At 42.7% G+C, this 18393-nt stretch overlaps 1 protein-coding gene and 1 long non-coding RNA gene across 2 annotated transcripts in view; both read left to right on the top strand.

The window, feature by feature from the left end:
- Positions 1–2648: 2648 nt before the first annotated feature.
- On the top strand, positions 2649–4150 carry LOC307015316. Its single transcript, XR_013801468.1, has 2 exons — positions 2649–2710; positions 2819–4150. It is a non-coding gene; the product is annotated as an uncharacterized lncRNA (long non-coding RNA).
- Positions 4151–6111: 1961 nt separating this feature from the next.
- Positions 6112–18393, top strand: part of ptchd4 (patched domain containing 4) — a 93193-nt gene continuing 80911 nt past the window's right edge. Inside the window, exon 1 of the mRNA XM_079643717.1 lies at positions 6112–7091. Coding sequence (XP_079499843.1) covers positions 6492–7091 — 600 coding nt within the window. The 5' untranslated portion in view covers positions 6112–6491. The remainder of the gene's footprint in view (positions 7092–18393) is intronic.

Here is an 18393-nt window from a genome sequence, read left to right as displayed (position 1 = left end):
CTATACGTATTAGCATAACAGATCATGCACAGGTGCACACTTCACAGGATCTTTAAGAGCATTTCAGGGCTCGTTCAGGATAGGTGCAGCAAACCTGCCGCAATCAAGGTAATTGTTCCTCTTCCCTACAACAACCGCTTCTCATCCTACATTCGTCCGAACCCCAGTGCCGTGCTGGCTATCCAAAGGTCTCTCCAACCTTCAAATTGGTACGTATGCATATAACTGGTGGTGGTTCTTAGCATGTCAGCACGTATATTCGCCCCGCGGTTCATGTTTATCCTTGCATGTCTAACCCTCTACGTCCAGGTTGTAACCTTCGGGTCTGTATAAAATGTGTCCCTGCGAAGTCAGGTTGCCCCGTACGTCCGGGATGCCCCGTACGTCCGGGAAGCCCTGTATGTCCAGGACGCCCTGTATGTCCAGGATGCCCTGTACGTCCAGGAAGCCCTGTACGTCCAGGGAGGATGCCTAGGAGGCATCAGTATGTCTAAATCCCCACATGTATTGACCTCTCATTTCATCCATAGATTTCCACTGCATCCCACAAGGTAAGATTTCATCACGTTCAGTACTTCATACTTTCACTTCTTTTGGGGGTTCATCGGAAACGGTTCTTCCCTTCCCGAATGACATCCTACAAAACCTGGGCCTAATCGCCAAACACCATTTCATTCACTTGTTATAAACTGTCATCATTATGTTTCATTTATATAATGTGACCCGATAATAAACATGTATTCCATACATCACGTCTCTCCTGATTGAAATGAAGCTCAGCGCAAGTTCAGGCAGGAAGACCTATCACTTTGTATTGCGCGTCATGGCAATACTTGCTCCCTTCACTAAATGATAGGGAGCGCCACTCCTCAGCTAACCTATTACTTCCCTCCGTTCACAAGCCTAATCATCGCACCTGTTAATCCCTCTATATATGCTCTCCCCTTTTCCATCAGCTGTCTTCCAGGTGTCAACGCGCAACCCTCCTCCACTCCTTCGCCTCCTGCTTCCAACTCAGGGCCAAGCCCAACCTTCTCCCTTCCAACCGGACCTAACCACTTATCACCACCACCAGTGTCTAGACCCGGGGGGGGTTCATCGGAAACGGTTCTTCCCTTCACGAATGACATCCTACAAAACCTGGGCCTAATCGCCAAACACCATTTCATTCACTTGTTATAAACTGTCATCATTATGTTTCATATAATGTGACCCGATAATAAACATGTATTCCATACATCACGTCTCTCCTGATTGAACTCATATTATACATTAATAATTGTGTATTAGTTCTATCTTTATAGAGAACATTATACATTTAGAATCAGATTTTGAGACAGTGAGCGGCTGGGAAAGTCACACCGCCATGGGGCACAAACAGTTGCTGACGTGATGTTTTCTTCGCATTCTGAGGCATTCCATAAGGAGGGTCAGGAACTCACACTTGGGATCACCAGTGTCCACTCCATCCTCAGTTTGTCCCTCATCATCAGTGAACTTAACTGACGTTGAATGAGAGGGGTCGAATGAGGCACCTTTCAAGCCGTGGATTGCTCCATCCCACACATTGGCTCTATTCATATTGAACCTGCTGCGAGATGTATTTGTTCTTTTTGCAGAGAGTTTTGCAACAATGTCCTCCACAGTCAGGTATTCTGTGCTGGGAAAGACAAAGTGATGTATTGTAATATTAAATGATGAAGCTAGTAATAAGATTTACAGTATAGAATAGACAAATTAAGTGGTAATTGTAACAATTAATACCTTTCCTCTGCAGTTTGCTCCATTTTTTCTTCTGGCTCAGACTGGCTATCAATAATGATAAGTGCATACATATTTGTGTAGTTGCTGCAGTGAGAAGACAGTTGAATAATTACTTTCAAATACATAATATATTTATGACAGTCATATTTACAAAAGGATGTCGATCCTCTTCCTGATTTTTTTCTTTAATACATTGGGTTCTAAACTGACAACAGCACTTTTGTCATACACCTGCACAATCCTTGTAAACATTTGAAATGGATGCAAGAAACAATATCTGATCTTTGAAAAATAATTTGTGTGTGTTTTTTGTATCGTCTTCACTAAGATAGTACTAAGATACATACTAAGATCTTCATATTAGGTTGAATAATTAAAACGAAGGTTAGTTATAATCAAATATAGTCAATTATATTGTTGTATAACCCACAATGAAAATGCTTCATATTTTATGATTTTCTATATTTACAGTATAAACAAAACACAAGTGGTTTGTTAAATTTTGTGTGTAAGGCCTATTATGGTTTATGGGTTTCACTGATAAGAGAGGAGGCAGTTGCTTCTCTCTCCCCTCACAGCAGTACAAAGGGAGGGGGGCTCCGGACTTAAGGAGAAATACATTGAGGCCCCAAAAAGGTGGTTATGTCATAGCCGAGAATAATATTTTGCAAGTCCTGCAGAATAGGGGTCATGTCCTTTTTACACAGACATGGGAAGGTGTGTCTTATGACATAGCCATAGAATATGTCTGGTCATGTCCAGTCCTGTACATCAGAGGCCATGCCCAGTTTCCACAAATATGGGTATGGAGGAGGTGCTTTTAGGTTTTTCTATCCTGTTTTTGAGCATAAAGGCACTGGCAGAGAGGGAGCTAACGAGAGAGAGAGAGAGAGAGAGAGAGAGAGAGAGCTGTTGAGTTGCAATTATAACTTCCACAAGCTGAATGGTAAGACTCAGTAGCTCGGCACTAAAGCTAAAGTTAGAATCAGTGGATATGTATTTTGTCGTTTAGTTTTCCATAGCACAGATTCATGCATATTTTACTTTTCCTCAGGACACTGACGATGAAGAACAACTGCTCAGAGGTGTGTCTGTGGCCATCCTCACCGTCATTGAAGATGAAGATGCCGCCATATCACCAATGTGCGAGACGTGGCTGTTGTGTTGGAAGGGACCATTGTACTGCATGACCTACCAGACCTCTCTACTGCCTTTGGCCTACTTTATGCAATGAACATGGATTACCCAAAGGAGATCCCCGGGCGCTGTACAATAGCTGCCCACTGCTCCTAGTACTAGAGTCCTGGTAGGATGGGTTAAATGCAGAGGCCAAATGTCACTGTGTGTGCTGTGTGCTCTGCATGTGTGAGCATTAAAGAGGGTTTCATCCCTCCCAATTCTATTCTAGATGAGGTATACCTTTGAAGCCATTCAGTCTATCTTTTACGAGCTTGGCTCTCAATGCTCGCTGCACATAAGGTCTCTGAAAACAAAGCTTTTGCTGTGAATGTTAATGGGGAAGCCATGACAAGCCATGACATGACTTTAACCTATATTTCGCCTGTTCCAGTGCATTGCGGTTAGTGCTCATGTAAAACCTCACAGCATTCATTTCATTTTAGGTATATAAGTTGTCTTCTGAAATAGAGAATCAAAGAATATGTGGATCTGTAAGTTGCCAGTTCAAAAGAGGGGCATATCCAGTATTTCAACTGTTCAGGTTCATTGTTAGTGACCAAGAAAAAACTTAAATGTATGTAAATGCTTGCACATGCAGTCATTTTAAGCATGAAGTCCCATTTGCCTGTGAAATTGAAATGTGTGGAATTGTGAGTTGCCAGTTGACAAGAGGCACTGGATTGTAATATTTGTTTATTCTTAAATTATTTGATTGTGATGTGCTGAAGAGGCTGAGGCCTGATTTATCACAATGATGTCAGGTGTGTGAATCCTATTTTGGCCTGATGGATAAAAGCAGAAGCAGAAACGATCCTCAGAATCTGTGTTCAAAGGTCACCATCATTTTCTGTTTAAAGAAGCTTTGCTAGATGTTTATGATGTCAAGAAATGTCCTTAACTTTTTACAAATTCCATATCTTCAGCATGTGAAGAATGCATGTTGTCAACGTCTAGCAAAGCTGCTTTAAACAGAAAATGATGATGGCGTGGGGACAGCGAGACACAGAGGAACTCAGCCTGAGCACACACACACACACACACACACACACACACACACACACACACACACACACACACACACACACACACACACACACACACACACACACACACACACACACACACACACACACACACACACACACACACACACACACACACACACACACACACACACACACACACACACACACACACACACACAGGCTGTGTGTGGAAATCCGCGGAGCCGTGGCTGAGAAAAGATAAGGCTGAGTGAGTGTGTGTGTGGACCAATCCGTGGAGCCGTTACGTCACTATTCCCGTCACGTCACTTTACTCAGGGAGAAAAAAATGGAAAAAGAGAAATCTCCAACGAGGCGTTCTGGGGCAGCATAGACAGGTATTTTCTGTGTTTTACTCCCTACAGGGTGTACTTTGAAGGTTTTTGACTCTGCAGACCGTTTACATGTGATTGTTTTGTGTGCTAAAGTGGACAAAAGATGTCAACATGTTCATATAATTGAATTCAATCATAATAAATAACTGAATAAATAATGGGCTCTTTTTTTGTTTGTTCATTTTAGTTCATTTTCAATGTCTGACATCAATGTTGATTGCATTCTTCTGAGTGACAATATCTCAATGTTGATTCAATGACTTTTTGCTATCCGATAATAAAATTGTTTCAATGTATAATGCAACGCATACTAGTTGAATCAATGTTAATGCAATTCAACATCCTTTCAATGTTGATCATATCGAAATTGAATCAAGTTTGATTCATTGTTGGGATTGATTGAAAAAGCAATGTTCTTTCAATGCTGATCACAGCGAGCACTTTCACTGTTAATTTCAATGTCTGACATCATAGCGTGACAATATCTCAATGTTGATTCAATGACTTTGCTATCTGGGAAACCTTTCCTCTTTAAATTATTGTATTTGTCACATTTTTACTGTCCTACAAAAAATATTTTTGTACAATCTAATTTATCTTGTCTATGTATGCACCATTTTCACCAAAGCCAATTCCTTGTATTGGCGAACCTATTTGGCAATATATCTGATTCTGATTAGCTTTCTGAAAATCAGGCCCGCTATACAATAGAGCTAAATAGTCCTGGTCTATAGACTTTTTTTCAAAATGTTCATCAAATCTGGAGCATGGGCACTGACTTAATTGAGGGCATGATATTTTATGGGAGCTTTCTTATTCATGATGCTTAGACTGTAGCGTCGCTGGCAGTGGCTCAGTCAGTAGGGGCTTGGACTGGGAATCGTAGGGTTGTTGGTTCAAGCCCCCGAACAGACCTATGTATGGATTGCTACTTGGAGAGGTCCCAGTTCACCTCCTAGGCCCTGCCGTGGTGCCCTTGAGCAAGGCAACCCCCCCACCCCCATTGCTCCCCTGGCGCTGTACAATAGCAGCCCACTGCTCCTAGTACTAGACTCCTGGTACTAGGATGGGTTAAAAGCAGAGAACAAATATCACTTTGTAAAATAAAGAGGGTTTCATCCTCCGATTCTATTCATAATATGCATTTAAAACACAAGAAGTAGCAACACCAATACATCCCGAACGGGCAATGCACTGATCCGAATCAGAAAGGCTTTTTTAGTCCCAGGGGAAATGTACATCGTCAAAGAGACAATAATGACACAGAGTTTTTATTATGTGGAATCAAATAATAATTACACAAAGAGTAACAGCATTATAACAAGTGAAATAATTAGAAAGTAATGAAGTAGCTGCAGGATGACTGTGTTAAACACCATAATTACTATAGGTAAAATATTGCAGTGTTATATTACAGGTGTTTTTATGTTTAACAAAATATTGCACAAAATATGTGTTATGTCTGTGCAGTGCAAATAATGACGAGCCACCTAAACAGGTTTTTTAAATTGTATTTTGAAAAAAGAAGAAGATTGCTCTGTATGGCTTGATCTTAACACACCACCTTGCCTGGCCTGCAGTGCACACTGAACTCAGCATGAACACAAGGCGGGTTTTCCCCATTCATGAACACTGACTCATCATCCCTGTGCTTTTCGGCCACTAGCAGCGGCAGGAAACATATTTTACAAATCTCATGTTGCCTGTTGCCTCCGCTGTTCCTAAAAATAACCAGGCATCACCCTCCCCCCCCCCCTCTTCCTCCCTCCCTCCTCTCCTTCATCCCCTCCACATGGTTACAGTTAGGTACATAAATCAGGCGCCGGGGCTGGTGTGAAGTGGCGGACTGGCAGCAGACAGCGCGCATATGCTCTTCACTCCGCCGCGGCTCGTCGCTGCCACTGCAGCCGCTGCAGCTCCGCACACCGGCGGCTCTTCTCCAGCACTCGGAGGCAGAATGGCGTGAGACCAGACACCACGGACTCGTCTCTTACGGCCGATGCGCGATGGTGTTCTGACTGTCTGCCTGTCTGTTTGTGCGTCCGTGCGTCTTGCAGCGAGATTGCTGCAGTGCTGTTTTTCCAGGTATTGTGGCGCGCGTGTGTGTGAGAGTGAGTGAGTGTGTGCATGGTGGTTCTCGAATTGGACTAAGCCGGGAGTCTGATGTCACATGTGCTTCATCGGAAGAGACGGGGCATCTGCAAGCGGGATTTTGTGGAGGATGCTGCGGCAAGTGATACACAGAGGGCTCAAGGCTTCGTTCTACTGGCTGGGCTTATTCGTTAGCAGGCACCCCGTTTTTTTCCTCACCGTCCCCGCGGTGCTCACCATCATTTTCGGATCTACCGTGCTGAGCAGATTCAAGCCGGAGACGGACCTGGAGGTGCTGGTTGCCCCGACGCACAGCCTGGCCAAGATCGAGCGGAGTCTCGCCAACAGCCTGTTTCCCATCGACCAGTCGAAGCACAAGCTGTACTCAGATTTGCACACCCCGGGCAGATATGGCAGGCTGATCCTGCTGGCCAAGTCCGGGGGTAACATCCTGGAGCTGGCCGACCAGGTCCTGCAGGTCCACAAGCAGGTGTTGGATTTGCACGTGAATTACAAGGGATTCAATTACACGTTCGCGCACCTCTGCGTGCTGAGCCACCGGGACAAGCGCTGCCTTTTGGATGATATCATCACCATCTTCGAAGATATCAGGCAGGCTGTGCTCTCCAACAGCACTTTCCATAAGGTGCCCGTGAGCTATCCAAACACAACGCTAAAGGTGAGATTTAATTTGCATGACTGTCAAGCCAGGCCAGGCCTACACACTCCTACCCCCCTTTCCCAAAACACCTCCCCATCAGATTTGTGGTGACAGAGCAGCAGCAGCAGCAGCAGCAGCAGCAGCAGCAGCAGCAGCAGCAGCAGCAGCAGCATGTAGCAGGCTGGCCCTCTTTCTGAATGGGCTCCTGTTAGCTCAGGCTGTGATGGGGGGCTGCAGATTGTCACATATCAGATGGTGAGTGAACCCTCTCCATTACACACAGCCGGCTTTGCCGTTTTCACCCTCCCTTGTTGGTGCACGTGAATTGGTTGGTTGCATGTACTGCCTGCTCTCTGTCCTTACACACATTCACACACACACACACACACACACACACACACACACACACACACACACACACACACACACACACACACACACACACACACACACACACACACACACACACACACACACACACACACACACACACACACACACACACACACACACACACACACACACACACACACACACACACACACACACACACACACACACACTCACAATCACACATAGGGATATCCTGCCTTTTTTTTAATGCATTGTCTCCCTTTTGCCTTCTGCTGGCTGCACATGCAGCATGACATGTAGCTAATAGATTCCACTGCATTCATTTCTAGAGTCTGCCTCTCATTTTCTCAGTGAGGTGATTGCAGCTGTTTCGATCATTTAAAGCCATACAACAAGCATAGGAAGAAGCTGTAGACCACTCAGTAGGCCCACACATGCATCAAGTGCAGATGTGCTCTGAAGATGGAGCCTGGTGCTAGGTGTACGGGGCTATACACTGAAAATATGTTGCACACATGCATAATTTGATATATTTGCCAATTTTTTCCTTTTAAAACAGATTCAAAATATATGTTGTCAGACACATGCAATTAGTGCTGCAAAATTAATCTAAATTGGATCGAAATGGCAATATGGACTAGTGATGTACTCAGATTGCAGGAAGCTCACTCTTCGAGCTGGAGCTGCAGAGATATTCCCTGCCTACACATAGTTTTTTTACAGAGTTATACAACATTTTTGTTTGGTACAGAGCTTTTCACCATGGCCATTTAAAAATATTTTTCAATGATAATGAACAGATTGATGAAAAATTAGAATCATATAACAATGTAGAAATCCCTCAAAATTATCGCAATTAGTTATTTTATCAGAATCCTGCAGCCCTACATGCAAAACATATGGGTTTAGTTTTACTTTGCTGCATGAAGTGCTTTTAGTGTCCTTTAGGTTGCACATTTAAAGTAGGCCTACAGTAAGGCACAGATTGAATATAAAATGGATATATGCACATACACTAACAGCTAGCTTATTCTACAGAATGTGACACAAGGGTGATGTACATGCCACTGTACATCAGCCACACACATACTGTGGGCCCAACCTGACAGCAGCACATATTTAATGTATCACAGCCTGGTCTCCAGCATGGTGGGCTGTAACTTCCATTGAGAGCTGCCACAGCAGTGAGAGCTATCTGAGCAGCAGCACTCAGTGGCGTAACTATCAACGGTGCAGCCGGTGCAACGCACCGGGGCCCCGAGCCGGCAAGGGGCCCATGCAAAAAAAGAATATATATATATTTTTTAATCAGTGCATGTGGGCTATCTAAGCTACTTAACAGATGGCCCTGAGCACAATAGAGATTGTAATTAAAAATGTGAGCGGACGAAATGACGCACGAAGGGTTTGGGGGGCCTTCCCCTAGAACATTTAGATTTTTGCAGGTCTTAGATGCTGTCTGGTGCATTCTCTAGACTGAATTACAAGATGAACCAGCACAATATTATATTGTACAATTTCAATTGTATTCTTAATTTCACTTGTTTGTTTGTTTGTTCTTGTTTGTGTTTGCTCGCTTGCATGCCCTGTATAGCTATAAGAAATACTTAAGTTGTTGGTCAAGACACTTTCCATCTGATGAAGGCAAATGCCTTCCCAGGTGTAAAAAAGTAGAAAACATTACATTCAGTTATAACTGCCAAAACAAACATTATTAACACTATTATGGCCCCTGTTAAAAATGTTTGTAATGTTATCTACTGTAAATTGGTTGAACGAATGCCTCCTCATCCGGAAGCTGACCGAGCAGACCCGAGCAGCAGTCGAGAGGAGCTGAGCGCATCCGCGAAGCACACAAAATGGCGACGTCAGAGTTCCCGTTAGCCGGCAAATCTAAATCTCTTCGTTCAAAATGTCCGATCAAAATAATTTCCCTTAATGCAATACCGCTTCAGTTGCGCCACTTATGAGACAGACAAGAAGAGTATGTGACAGACAAGAATAGTCAATTCTAATGTCTAACACTTAATGTGGAGAAAGAGATGTCTTGTATGGGTTGATTGTGCGTTGATCTGTTGGTAATGCCTCGGGGTTCCGGTGGGCATGTAAACAAATGCATAATGCTGCGCTATACTTTGTGGCCTCACCCAGTTGCATAGCGACACTTATTGTTTAGGTTTCTTTTAATAAGCAGGTACAGTAGTCATATCATTAGCTAGAACTAGCTGGATCTGATCGATATGGACATAAACGCGAGTGAAGTCTAATCTGACGGGAGAGATAGATCAGCTGCTGCTGACGAGTCGACACACAGCTCTGCATGATCACATGCAGCGGTGAGTGGACAAAACCATGGGCGTGGGAAGGGGGGTGCTGAGGGCGCTGCAGCACCCCCTAGCGGCAGGCAGGGGGTGCGGAGCTCCCCTGTCTGAATTATTATTTGACGGTTATTGCTGCTCCCGCTGTGCATAATCTGTGTAATATGTAGCCAATAAATTCCACATTGTTGGTAAAATAATATTTTGGCCTGCCCCGAATGTTTTTTCTGTAGCCCCGGACAATTCTACCTCAATAATATAATACATTAACCGTGCTTTACGTAAACCTCATCAAGACACTAGAAAGGACGGCAGGACTATAATTTCCCGTGTTCAGTGAATGCAACAGAGGCAAGACACCAGACCAATCAGAGAGTTGCATGGAAATAAAAGTGTGCTTGTGTCATTCAAGCTCCCGGCTCTGTGTGTGTGCGGAAATAGCGCATTTAGTGTGTGTGAGAGAGGGGGAGAGAGAGAGGGACCGGTGCCAGCAGCAGGGACCGTGTTGTTAGCATCTGGTTAGCTAGCTGCACTAACGGACATACGGAGCTGTTTGTTCCACAACAAGCTGGAAGAGAGCTCTCCTCTCAGACTGAGAGGCTCAGGTGAGCTAAAGGACTCTCTGAGTGTTTAGATAGTTAACTTTAGTCTAAGTTATCTCAGTGGGTCTCAAACGGTTTGGTCAAAAATTATTCAAAAGATTATTTCCGCGGCACACCTTCATATGATCATTATAGTTATAAAAAAAATAAGAGAATAAAGGAAAAACAGTTATGAAATACAATATGGCAGTAAAACAAGAATACAGTTTGAAAGGGGAGTGATTTGTAAAATATCCATAAAGAAAAAGAACATCTGCTTACAGTTGTGTTTCATCTGGGTGTTGAGAGATGTATCCATAGATCTCTTAATGTTGCTCTCAAAGTGCACCAGATTGATGCTTTTAACTTCAATATTTAAAAAAAATCTTCCCGGCGGATCATCCCCCCGGACCCCCCGAGAGGAGGTGAGGTCCGCTCCCCACTCGTAAAAAATAGCACTTTACCCCTGACTATATGCCGTGAGCTGATTATCGAGCCTTCATTGTAACAGTCGCGGGTTTACTGTGTGTTTGCGTGGGGAGTTTTTTTGTGCGTGCTCTATAGTGCCCGTGTTCACTGGAGTGCAGCACCTCAGCACCCCCACTCAAAATACCTTCCCGCGCCTCTGGACAAAACACACACTTCAGGTTAGAATATCACACGTAGCTATTTTAATTACCTCTCAAACTACCTAAACTAGTTATAGATATGTTTTGTTTTACTGTTGGGTCACTCATTACTGGATCCGCCAGCTGCATGATACTGGCATAATAGATTGCCCGGTCGGGCAACCAGCAGGTGAGGCTTCATTGCCCGAGCTAAATACTAGATGGCCCCGGGCCATCGGGCAGTCATTAATGTCGAGCCCTGTTAATATTCTTTTTTAATATTTTTTTGTTGGGGCCCCAATGGCATTGACCGGTTCACGCAGTCTTCAAAGTAACCAAGCAACCTAAATTAATTTGTAATTTGTCTGTCCATTGACCTTGCTCCCTTTCCGTTTAATCAACCTGTACTGTACTGTAGCTAGCAGCAGCAAGTTCGGCAGTATTATACAACATGTAATAGCTTGCATTTATAATGTACAGCAAATCAAAGCACAAGAGCAGCGCTCAAAAGAGAAAGGACAAGAGAGAACAAGGAGATGTAACAGCTAAACTGACAAAATCAGACCGTTTTTTTTGTCATACATCATCCGCGAAATCGAGTGCTAACGTTAGCAATGTTGACGTGCAGCGGCAGCCGGAGCCGGAAGCTAACGATAGCTCACCACCATCACTGCCATCTAGCTCCACAAGTGAAGCTGTATCCGTGGCCGTGGCTGTGCAACCTTCTTCTCCAGCCAGCCGGGAGGAGAGGCTGGATTTGGCTGTGCCCGGTGGTGGTCCAACAGTTCCCCCAAGGGCCCCAACCGATAGGGGAATCTATGGCGCTATTGAGACCCCAGACGCCAAGATCAAAAGCTATATTATAGCAACCGGTCTATGTAGGCCTACTGGCCCATTCCCCAGAGACAAACATTAAGGAAACAGGTTTAATCCTCTTCTTAGTTCGCTGTGCCGTTGTCAGGCTGTGGTTGTCTGAGGCTAGGGCAGGCTGTTGTTGATAGCCTATACATGTGGCGCTTCTGAGTGGTTGTCTATGTCCGTGTGTGTGTGAGCGCATCAGCGTGCGCTTATGTTTGGGGCGATGGGGGGGGGGCCCAAAACAATATTTGCACTGGGCCAATCACAACCTTGTTAAACCACTGAGCAGCCGCGTTTGATTGGAGTAGTGAAGCCATTCATCGTCCTGTTGCACACTGTTTGCCTGCTCATATTCATGTGAAGGGGTGCAAAGATTGTTCTTGTTTTGGATTACAAGTGGGCACCAAATATGGGTTGGGTCTTGTGTAGTTTATGATAGATTAAGGCTTCAACTCCAAAACTTGATAAATTGTTGAGTCTAGAAAATGGTTACAAATTGTCCATCAGTTTTTCCAAATCCCAAGATGGGTTCCCCCATATGTCAAGTAAAACATATATTTAGTTGGGATGCTCCGATCGATCTCTGCCGATCGATCGGTGCTCTCTAAACATGCCGATAGGTAGAGCCGATCACAAGACGTAAAATACATGACACTTTTCTCTGTGCGCGGCAAAACAGGCTCGCAAATATGGCTTGACCGGTCTGGCAGTATTTTAAGGTGTCCGAAAAAGACAGTAAATTAGCGCTATGCAACGTGTGTGAAGCAGAAATCCTGCTGCTCCACCCACTGTGACGGACCGGTGAGAGGAGCAAAACACACACTAAGAGCTGGACCTAACACACTTAGCTTTTTTATCTACCTCTGGGACAAGCTAAACTAGTTATAAATACATTTATTCTTCACTGTCGGTCACTCATTAATGGATCAGTGAGCTGCATGAGATACTGAAAGGCTGTCAGGAGAGAGAGAGAGGGAGAGAGAGAGAGAGAGAGAGAGAGAGAGGGAGAGAGAGAGAGGGAGGAAAAGAGAGCGCTTCCGCTCATTTCTCCTGTGTTATTATCCAAAGTTAATGTAAACTTGAATAATGTACTTCATTTGAATGTACTAATTATGTTGGTTGTTGTTTGTGGAAGCGCCAGTGAATGAGCCCCGTTTACTGAGTTTTAAAAATCACTTAAATGGAAGATCCCCATAGCCCCCACCCACTCGATCGGATCGGCGATCGGCACCAAAATTGGCGATCGGAGCATCCCTAATATTTAGTCCACTTTCATAAAGAGACACAGAAACCAGGAATTGTTCACATCAGGACTCCGATAATTCTTTTTTTGACCTTAAATAGAGTAATGGACTATTAAGTAAAACAATAATTGAATGATCTTTGCCCCTCCAGTCCCAATAAGCCGCTTAATTCCATAATTAAATATTGCTGTTGTCTAAAAGATGCATCCCCACATTTTTTAAGTTTTAAAATGTTTTCATTATTTGAAAAGTGTCCCACGATTGGTTGATATCATTTGACCTATGAGATAAATAAACAGGGCTTTGTTTCTCTGCTCATACAAGTGAGCATCTTTACTGCATGGTTTTACAAAGTATTGGTGACAGTCATACTTTTTTTTCCAAGGGTAAAATAGCACCTATGTTATAAATAGAAATAGAAAATGTCAGAGTTAACTCTGGGTCAACAGTCCTCCAACGCTGGTTCACTTTAGGGGTGCAACAACTAATCGACTTAATCGATTAAAATCGATTACCAAATTAGTTGGCAACTAATTCAGTCGTCGATTCGTTGGTGACGTCATCACATGTGTTCTACACCCCGTTAAGCTCCAACGTTATCGCTCTTTTGTATGGGTACAGGAGACATTTAAAAACATATGTTATGTATTATTGCTACATAAACATTATATCGCAGTCTTAGTGTCGCCAACTCAGTTTCTAATATGCAATATGACTACAAAATGCGTCTATAATGTATTTTCGATCTTCCGAATTCAGACGAGCGATCTCTCCCCCGCCTGCTTGCGAGGGGGCGGGGCAGTTTACACACACACGCAGGAGATAGCGGAGAGAACATGCTCCGAGGTGTGGTTAAACTTTATCCGTCTCGATGTGGACAATGCTCGTTACCAAAATTGCAATAACAGTTTATCATATAAAGGCGGTAAAACGAGCAATTTGTCTAAACATTTAGCAAAAGTGCACCACATTCAGACGGAGAAATGCACCGGGTTCGGCTGTCTTTCTAGTAGCTCTGTAGCCTCTTCCAAGAGTAACCTTTCCACGTCAGGTGTTATGTATGCTAGCAGCAACACGCAGAGTTAACTCAGTTATAAAAACATAGGTTAATGATTAGAGGTAACTGAATTAGTTATTTTGTTAAAGTTTCAGCTATTCTGTTTACAGTTCTGTCATCACATTATTTAATATGATTTGTTAAAACATTGTTGTTTCTTTTGATGTGAAATATTATGCATTTAATTAAAATAAAAAGCAATGTTAGTTTTGTTCACAATTTGTTGAGTTAGTTTACCTTATTTCTTGTCAAAAGAACCGTTAATACTATCGTTGAAAGGACCGGATTGATAAGCAGTATTGATATAAGTAGTAGTACAGTTAAAACCTTAACGATCCGAATAATCGATTAATCGTTTCATTAATCGATAGATTAATCGATTATCAAATTAGTCGTTTGTTGCAGCCCTAGTTCACTTCTTACCGGGATTGATCGTGATGGTAACTTATTGCACCTAACCTCCGGAGTAGGTTATGTTCCAGAATTTCTTATAGAAGAGCACCACCTGTTGGCCATTCTGGTACTGCAGATTGTAACATTGTATTACACAAATCTCAGATGCGTATCCAGAAAATTATTGGAAGACGTCATCTTGGGATAATTGTGATGGTCACTTTTCTTATGTTCAAATGATGAATAGAGAAAACAATCAGATTAGCATCTAATGAAATAATCTTCTGCAGCTAATGATTATCTCATTGTCAATTGACCTACTGATGGTTTTCTTTGACCAGTTGGAGTAATCATTTGGTCCATGATAAGACGACAGAAAATAGTGAAAAAATATCGGTTACAATTTTGGTATTGTTTCCAAAATGTTTTTCCTCTAAAATGTCTTATCGTAAACATTCTGACTTGTATCTTGCCAGGTTTGTCACAAGAGAGGTCTTTTCCTTTACTGAAGAGCATTGAAAAAACTGAAACGTTGACTTTGATTAAATTTACTTGTAGCTTCCTCCAGTAAATTACACAAGGCTGAGGTCTTGATTTAAAATACGGGGTTTATTTCGTGGGACCTATTTCAACCCGTGAGAACTGGGTTATAAGACAGAAACATATAAAAGGTAAACAATAAATAAATATGTAATGCATGTCATCACTGTTAATGCTGCTAAATAAAACGGCACACATATCCCACACAGCATGTAGCACAAGCTAACAATAGCATGTAGCACAAGCTAGCGCATAGCATACATACATACACTAGGGGTTTCACAACTACCAATATTTACTAGTCGAAGCATTTTTCAAAATAGTAGTCGACTAGTCGTTACGTCATAATAAAGACACACAAAGAGAGGTGTACAACTGTATTTTATATTGGAACTCATACAGTAACATTAAACACTGCATTTTAATTTGTGTTACATGGCTGAGTAAATAACAAACAGTAACTGGACTCACCAAAATCGACAGCAAAAAACTCTTGTTTACATAAATGCCACGTAAATCCAGTGCGCAACACTTTATTCGCTGTCCTCCACGATAACGTCCACCTTTCCATATTTTTGGTTTGGTTTGAACACCAACGCATCGACATGTGAGGGAAGGAGGCTTGACCGCTTTCGGGTGACAGTGTTGCCTGCCAGGGAAAAAACCTTCTCACTCGGGGTGCTTGTGGCTGGAATAGCCAGGTAGCTCCTCGAAAGCGGGGGAAGCGGTGCAGGTTTTCTGCCCACCACTCCAGTGGATTATCCATTGTGGGGATATGCGGTGTCCACTGGCAGTAATCCCGTAGCTCATCATCCGCATCACTGTTGACCCGTGTTTTCTTGCTGTTCGTTTGCCTCTGTTCAGTGCTGACGCCGGACCGTTGCTCACTGGTGCTAGCATTACTGCTAGTGCTAGCTGTCGGCAGCGGGTGTCTCATCTTCAGATGGTTGCGCATAGCAGATGCATTTGTATTGTACTTCATTACAGCTGTACACAACTGACACTTCACTGTGGAGTTGGTTACATCTTAGTTGAAGTACTTCCATACATAAGAATGTCGGACGTGTTTTGGAGCATTTTGCAGCACCTCGTTTACCTCAATCTTTTTCACGACTTGTCGACTAGGGCCTACAGCGCCGACTAGTGGTAAAGGTAGTCGACTAGTCGACTAGTCGATTAGTTGGTGAAACCCCTAACATACACACACATAAACACACAAACCTGCAGCTCAACCACACACAATTACACAAACAACCAGCACAAACACTTACCTCGTAGGCTGCTAGTCACCTAGAGGGGCTGATAACTTTAGCTGCATTTCCCCCTTAGTTTCCTTCGTTTTTCTTTAGCATCCTGCATTGCTCTGCAGTTGCAACTACCAAGTGCGTCGATTAAACAAACATGTGTAACACAAAACAACGCAGATTAGTTCCGCCTCTATTGTTGTTAGACATAAAAAGGTAGGAATCAAAAATACAATGTGGAAAGGCTTAAAGATGTGGCATGTGATATTTGCATATTTGAATATTCATATTTCTAGAATTTCCTAGAGAAGACAAAATAGGAAAACATGATCAATAAAAAAAGTATGTTTTTTTATTTCTGGTTTTGAAGGTAGATTTGACTTCCTTCCTCTCCACCTGTCCTCACTCTATATCAGGCCCTCTACACTCTCACTGTTCCCTAATCTTTCTCCTCTCCGTCTGGCTGTTTGACGAGCTGTCTGGGCTAATTCATTTGACTGATTTTTTCTACCTCATCCTCCTCTTTCATGTCAAAACAGGGGTTTATTTCTGTGCTTCTTATACAGACAGAGTCTTCGTAAAGTACTACTTTTTGCTGAGCTGAGCTTTATCTCTGTTCCCAGGAGAAAACAATTGAAACATGTACTGTTTGTTTTGCCCTGTCTGTTGTATTTTTATCTTTTTTTTAATCTTTTTAAACTCAGATAATACGAAAATAAAATACAATAAATCGTATGATAAAGAAAGATCAGCATATGGGGCTTAAAGAGCAAGTTAGACAATTCCAACAATCCAACACCCATCGTACAATCAGGTTCTATTGAGATGTGACAAATTGACTGTACTGTGGTATAATCTTACTATAAACAAAGATAAATCACATCACCTTGCTGATGTCTGATGATAATTAATTAGAGCAGGGGTTTTCAAAGTGTGGGAAGGTGAGCCTCCCCTCAGAGAACATAAGAACAGCCGCGCCCCCCCCCCCCCCTCCCAATTATTATTGCTATTATTATTATTATTATTATTATTATTATTATCATTATTGCTATAATGCAGGGGTATTATATCCAGTGGAATGCCCTTACCTACTGGCCTAGTTAAATTAAAGTGGTTACTTTTTTTGGGCTGGGCAGTGTAGTTTTACACACCTTCTTATTTGAGTTTCTCAGGACTTAAAACTTTTTACTGGGGGGCAGACCCCCACAAAGAAGAAAATATATTTACACACGTAAGGTCATCATCTTAACAGTTTTGTATGCTCATCGAGTCATCCTTGAGCAGAGCATCAAGTTGGCATGCCTATTACAGCTGAATGCGGCGGTTACCATTTTGTTCAGCAAAACGCCTCACAAACTTATTAAGATCTAAAGCTTTAGTGCGCAAGTGACGTTTTCTGCCAGACGCTGTCTCCTCTCTCACTTTAGGTAACTTCACTAAAAATCGATCCATGTTGCCGCTTGCATAAAGTTAGCTGAAGTTAACTAGCTGAAATTCTTGTTATTTCTTTCTCACGCTGCACCACCCCTGAAGCTCTCAAGCACCCCCTGCGCCTCACACTTTAAAAACCGCTGACTTAGAGTATGTCGATTGCCTGGTGAAGTGCCAAAGTTGTTGCACCAATGGATTGGCAACACTAGTATATATTTTATACATGAAAAGAAGAACAACACATTTATAATAAGGATCATAGAGTTCACGTATATGCCATACTAGCTGCATGGCTATACAGATGGCAATGGCAGTTGGCTTGTTGAATCTTTGGTCTGTGATCAGTCCGCAACTTTCGTCCGAACTGAAATAAGCCATGACTAATTGATGGATTGTTGTGAAATGTTCCCATATTTGTCCTCTGTTGCCACTGAAATGTTTGGCTTGCATAAAACATGTCTTGTCAGTTAGGGTAGGGTTAGGTTTGTGTTTGTATTTCTATGACATTTGGTAGATACATTGATGATTTCTGATAAGCAGGCCAGTTAAGCCTCAATGAGTATTGACTTCTCAGAAACAAATGTGAAACTTACATGAAATTGTGGGGCATCCAAAGTATTTGAATTTATCACGAGACAACTTTAGAATTCAGTTTACCATAATCGTGATATTTCTTGTTGTCTTAAGGCGAG

Source organism: Notothenia rossii (genome assembly GCF_949606895.1).
Source record: "Notothenia rossii genome assembly, chromosome: 8".
Taxonomy (NCBI): Eukaryota; Metazoa; Chordata; class Actinopteri; order Perciformes; family Nototheniidae; genus Notothenia; species Notothenia rossii.
Note: the sequence above shows the minus strand (reverse complement) of the source record. Positions and strands in the feature narration are given on the sequence as shown.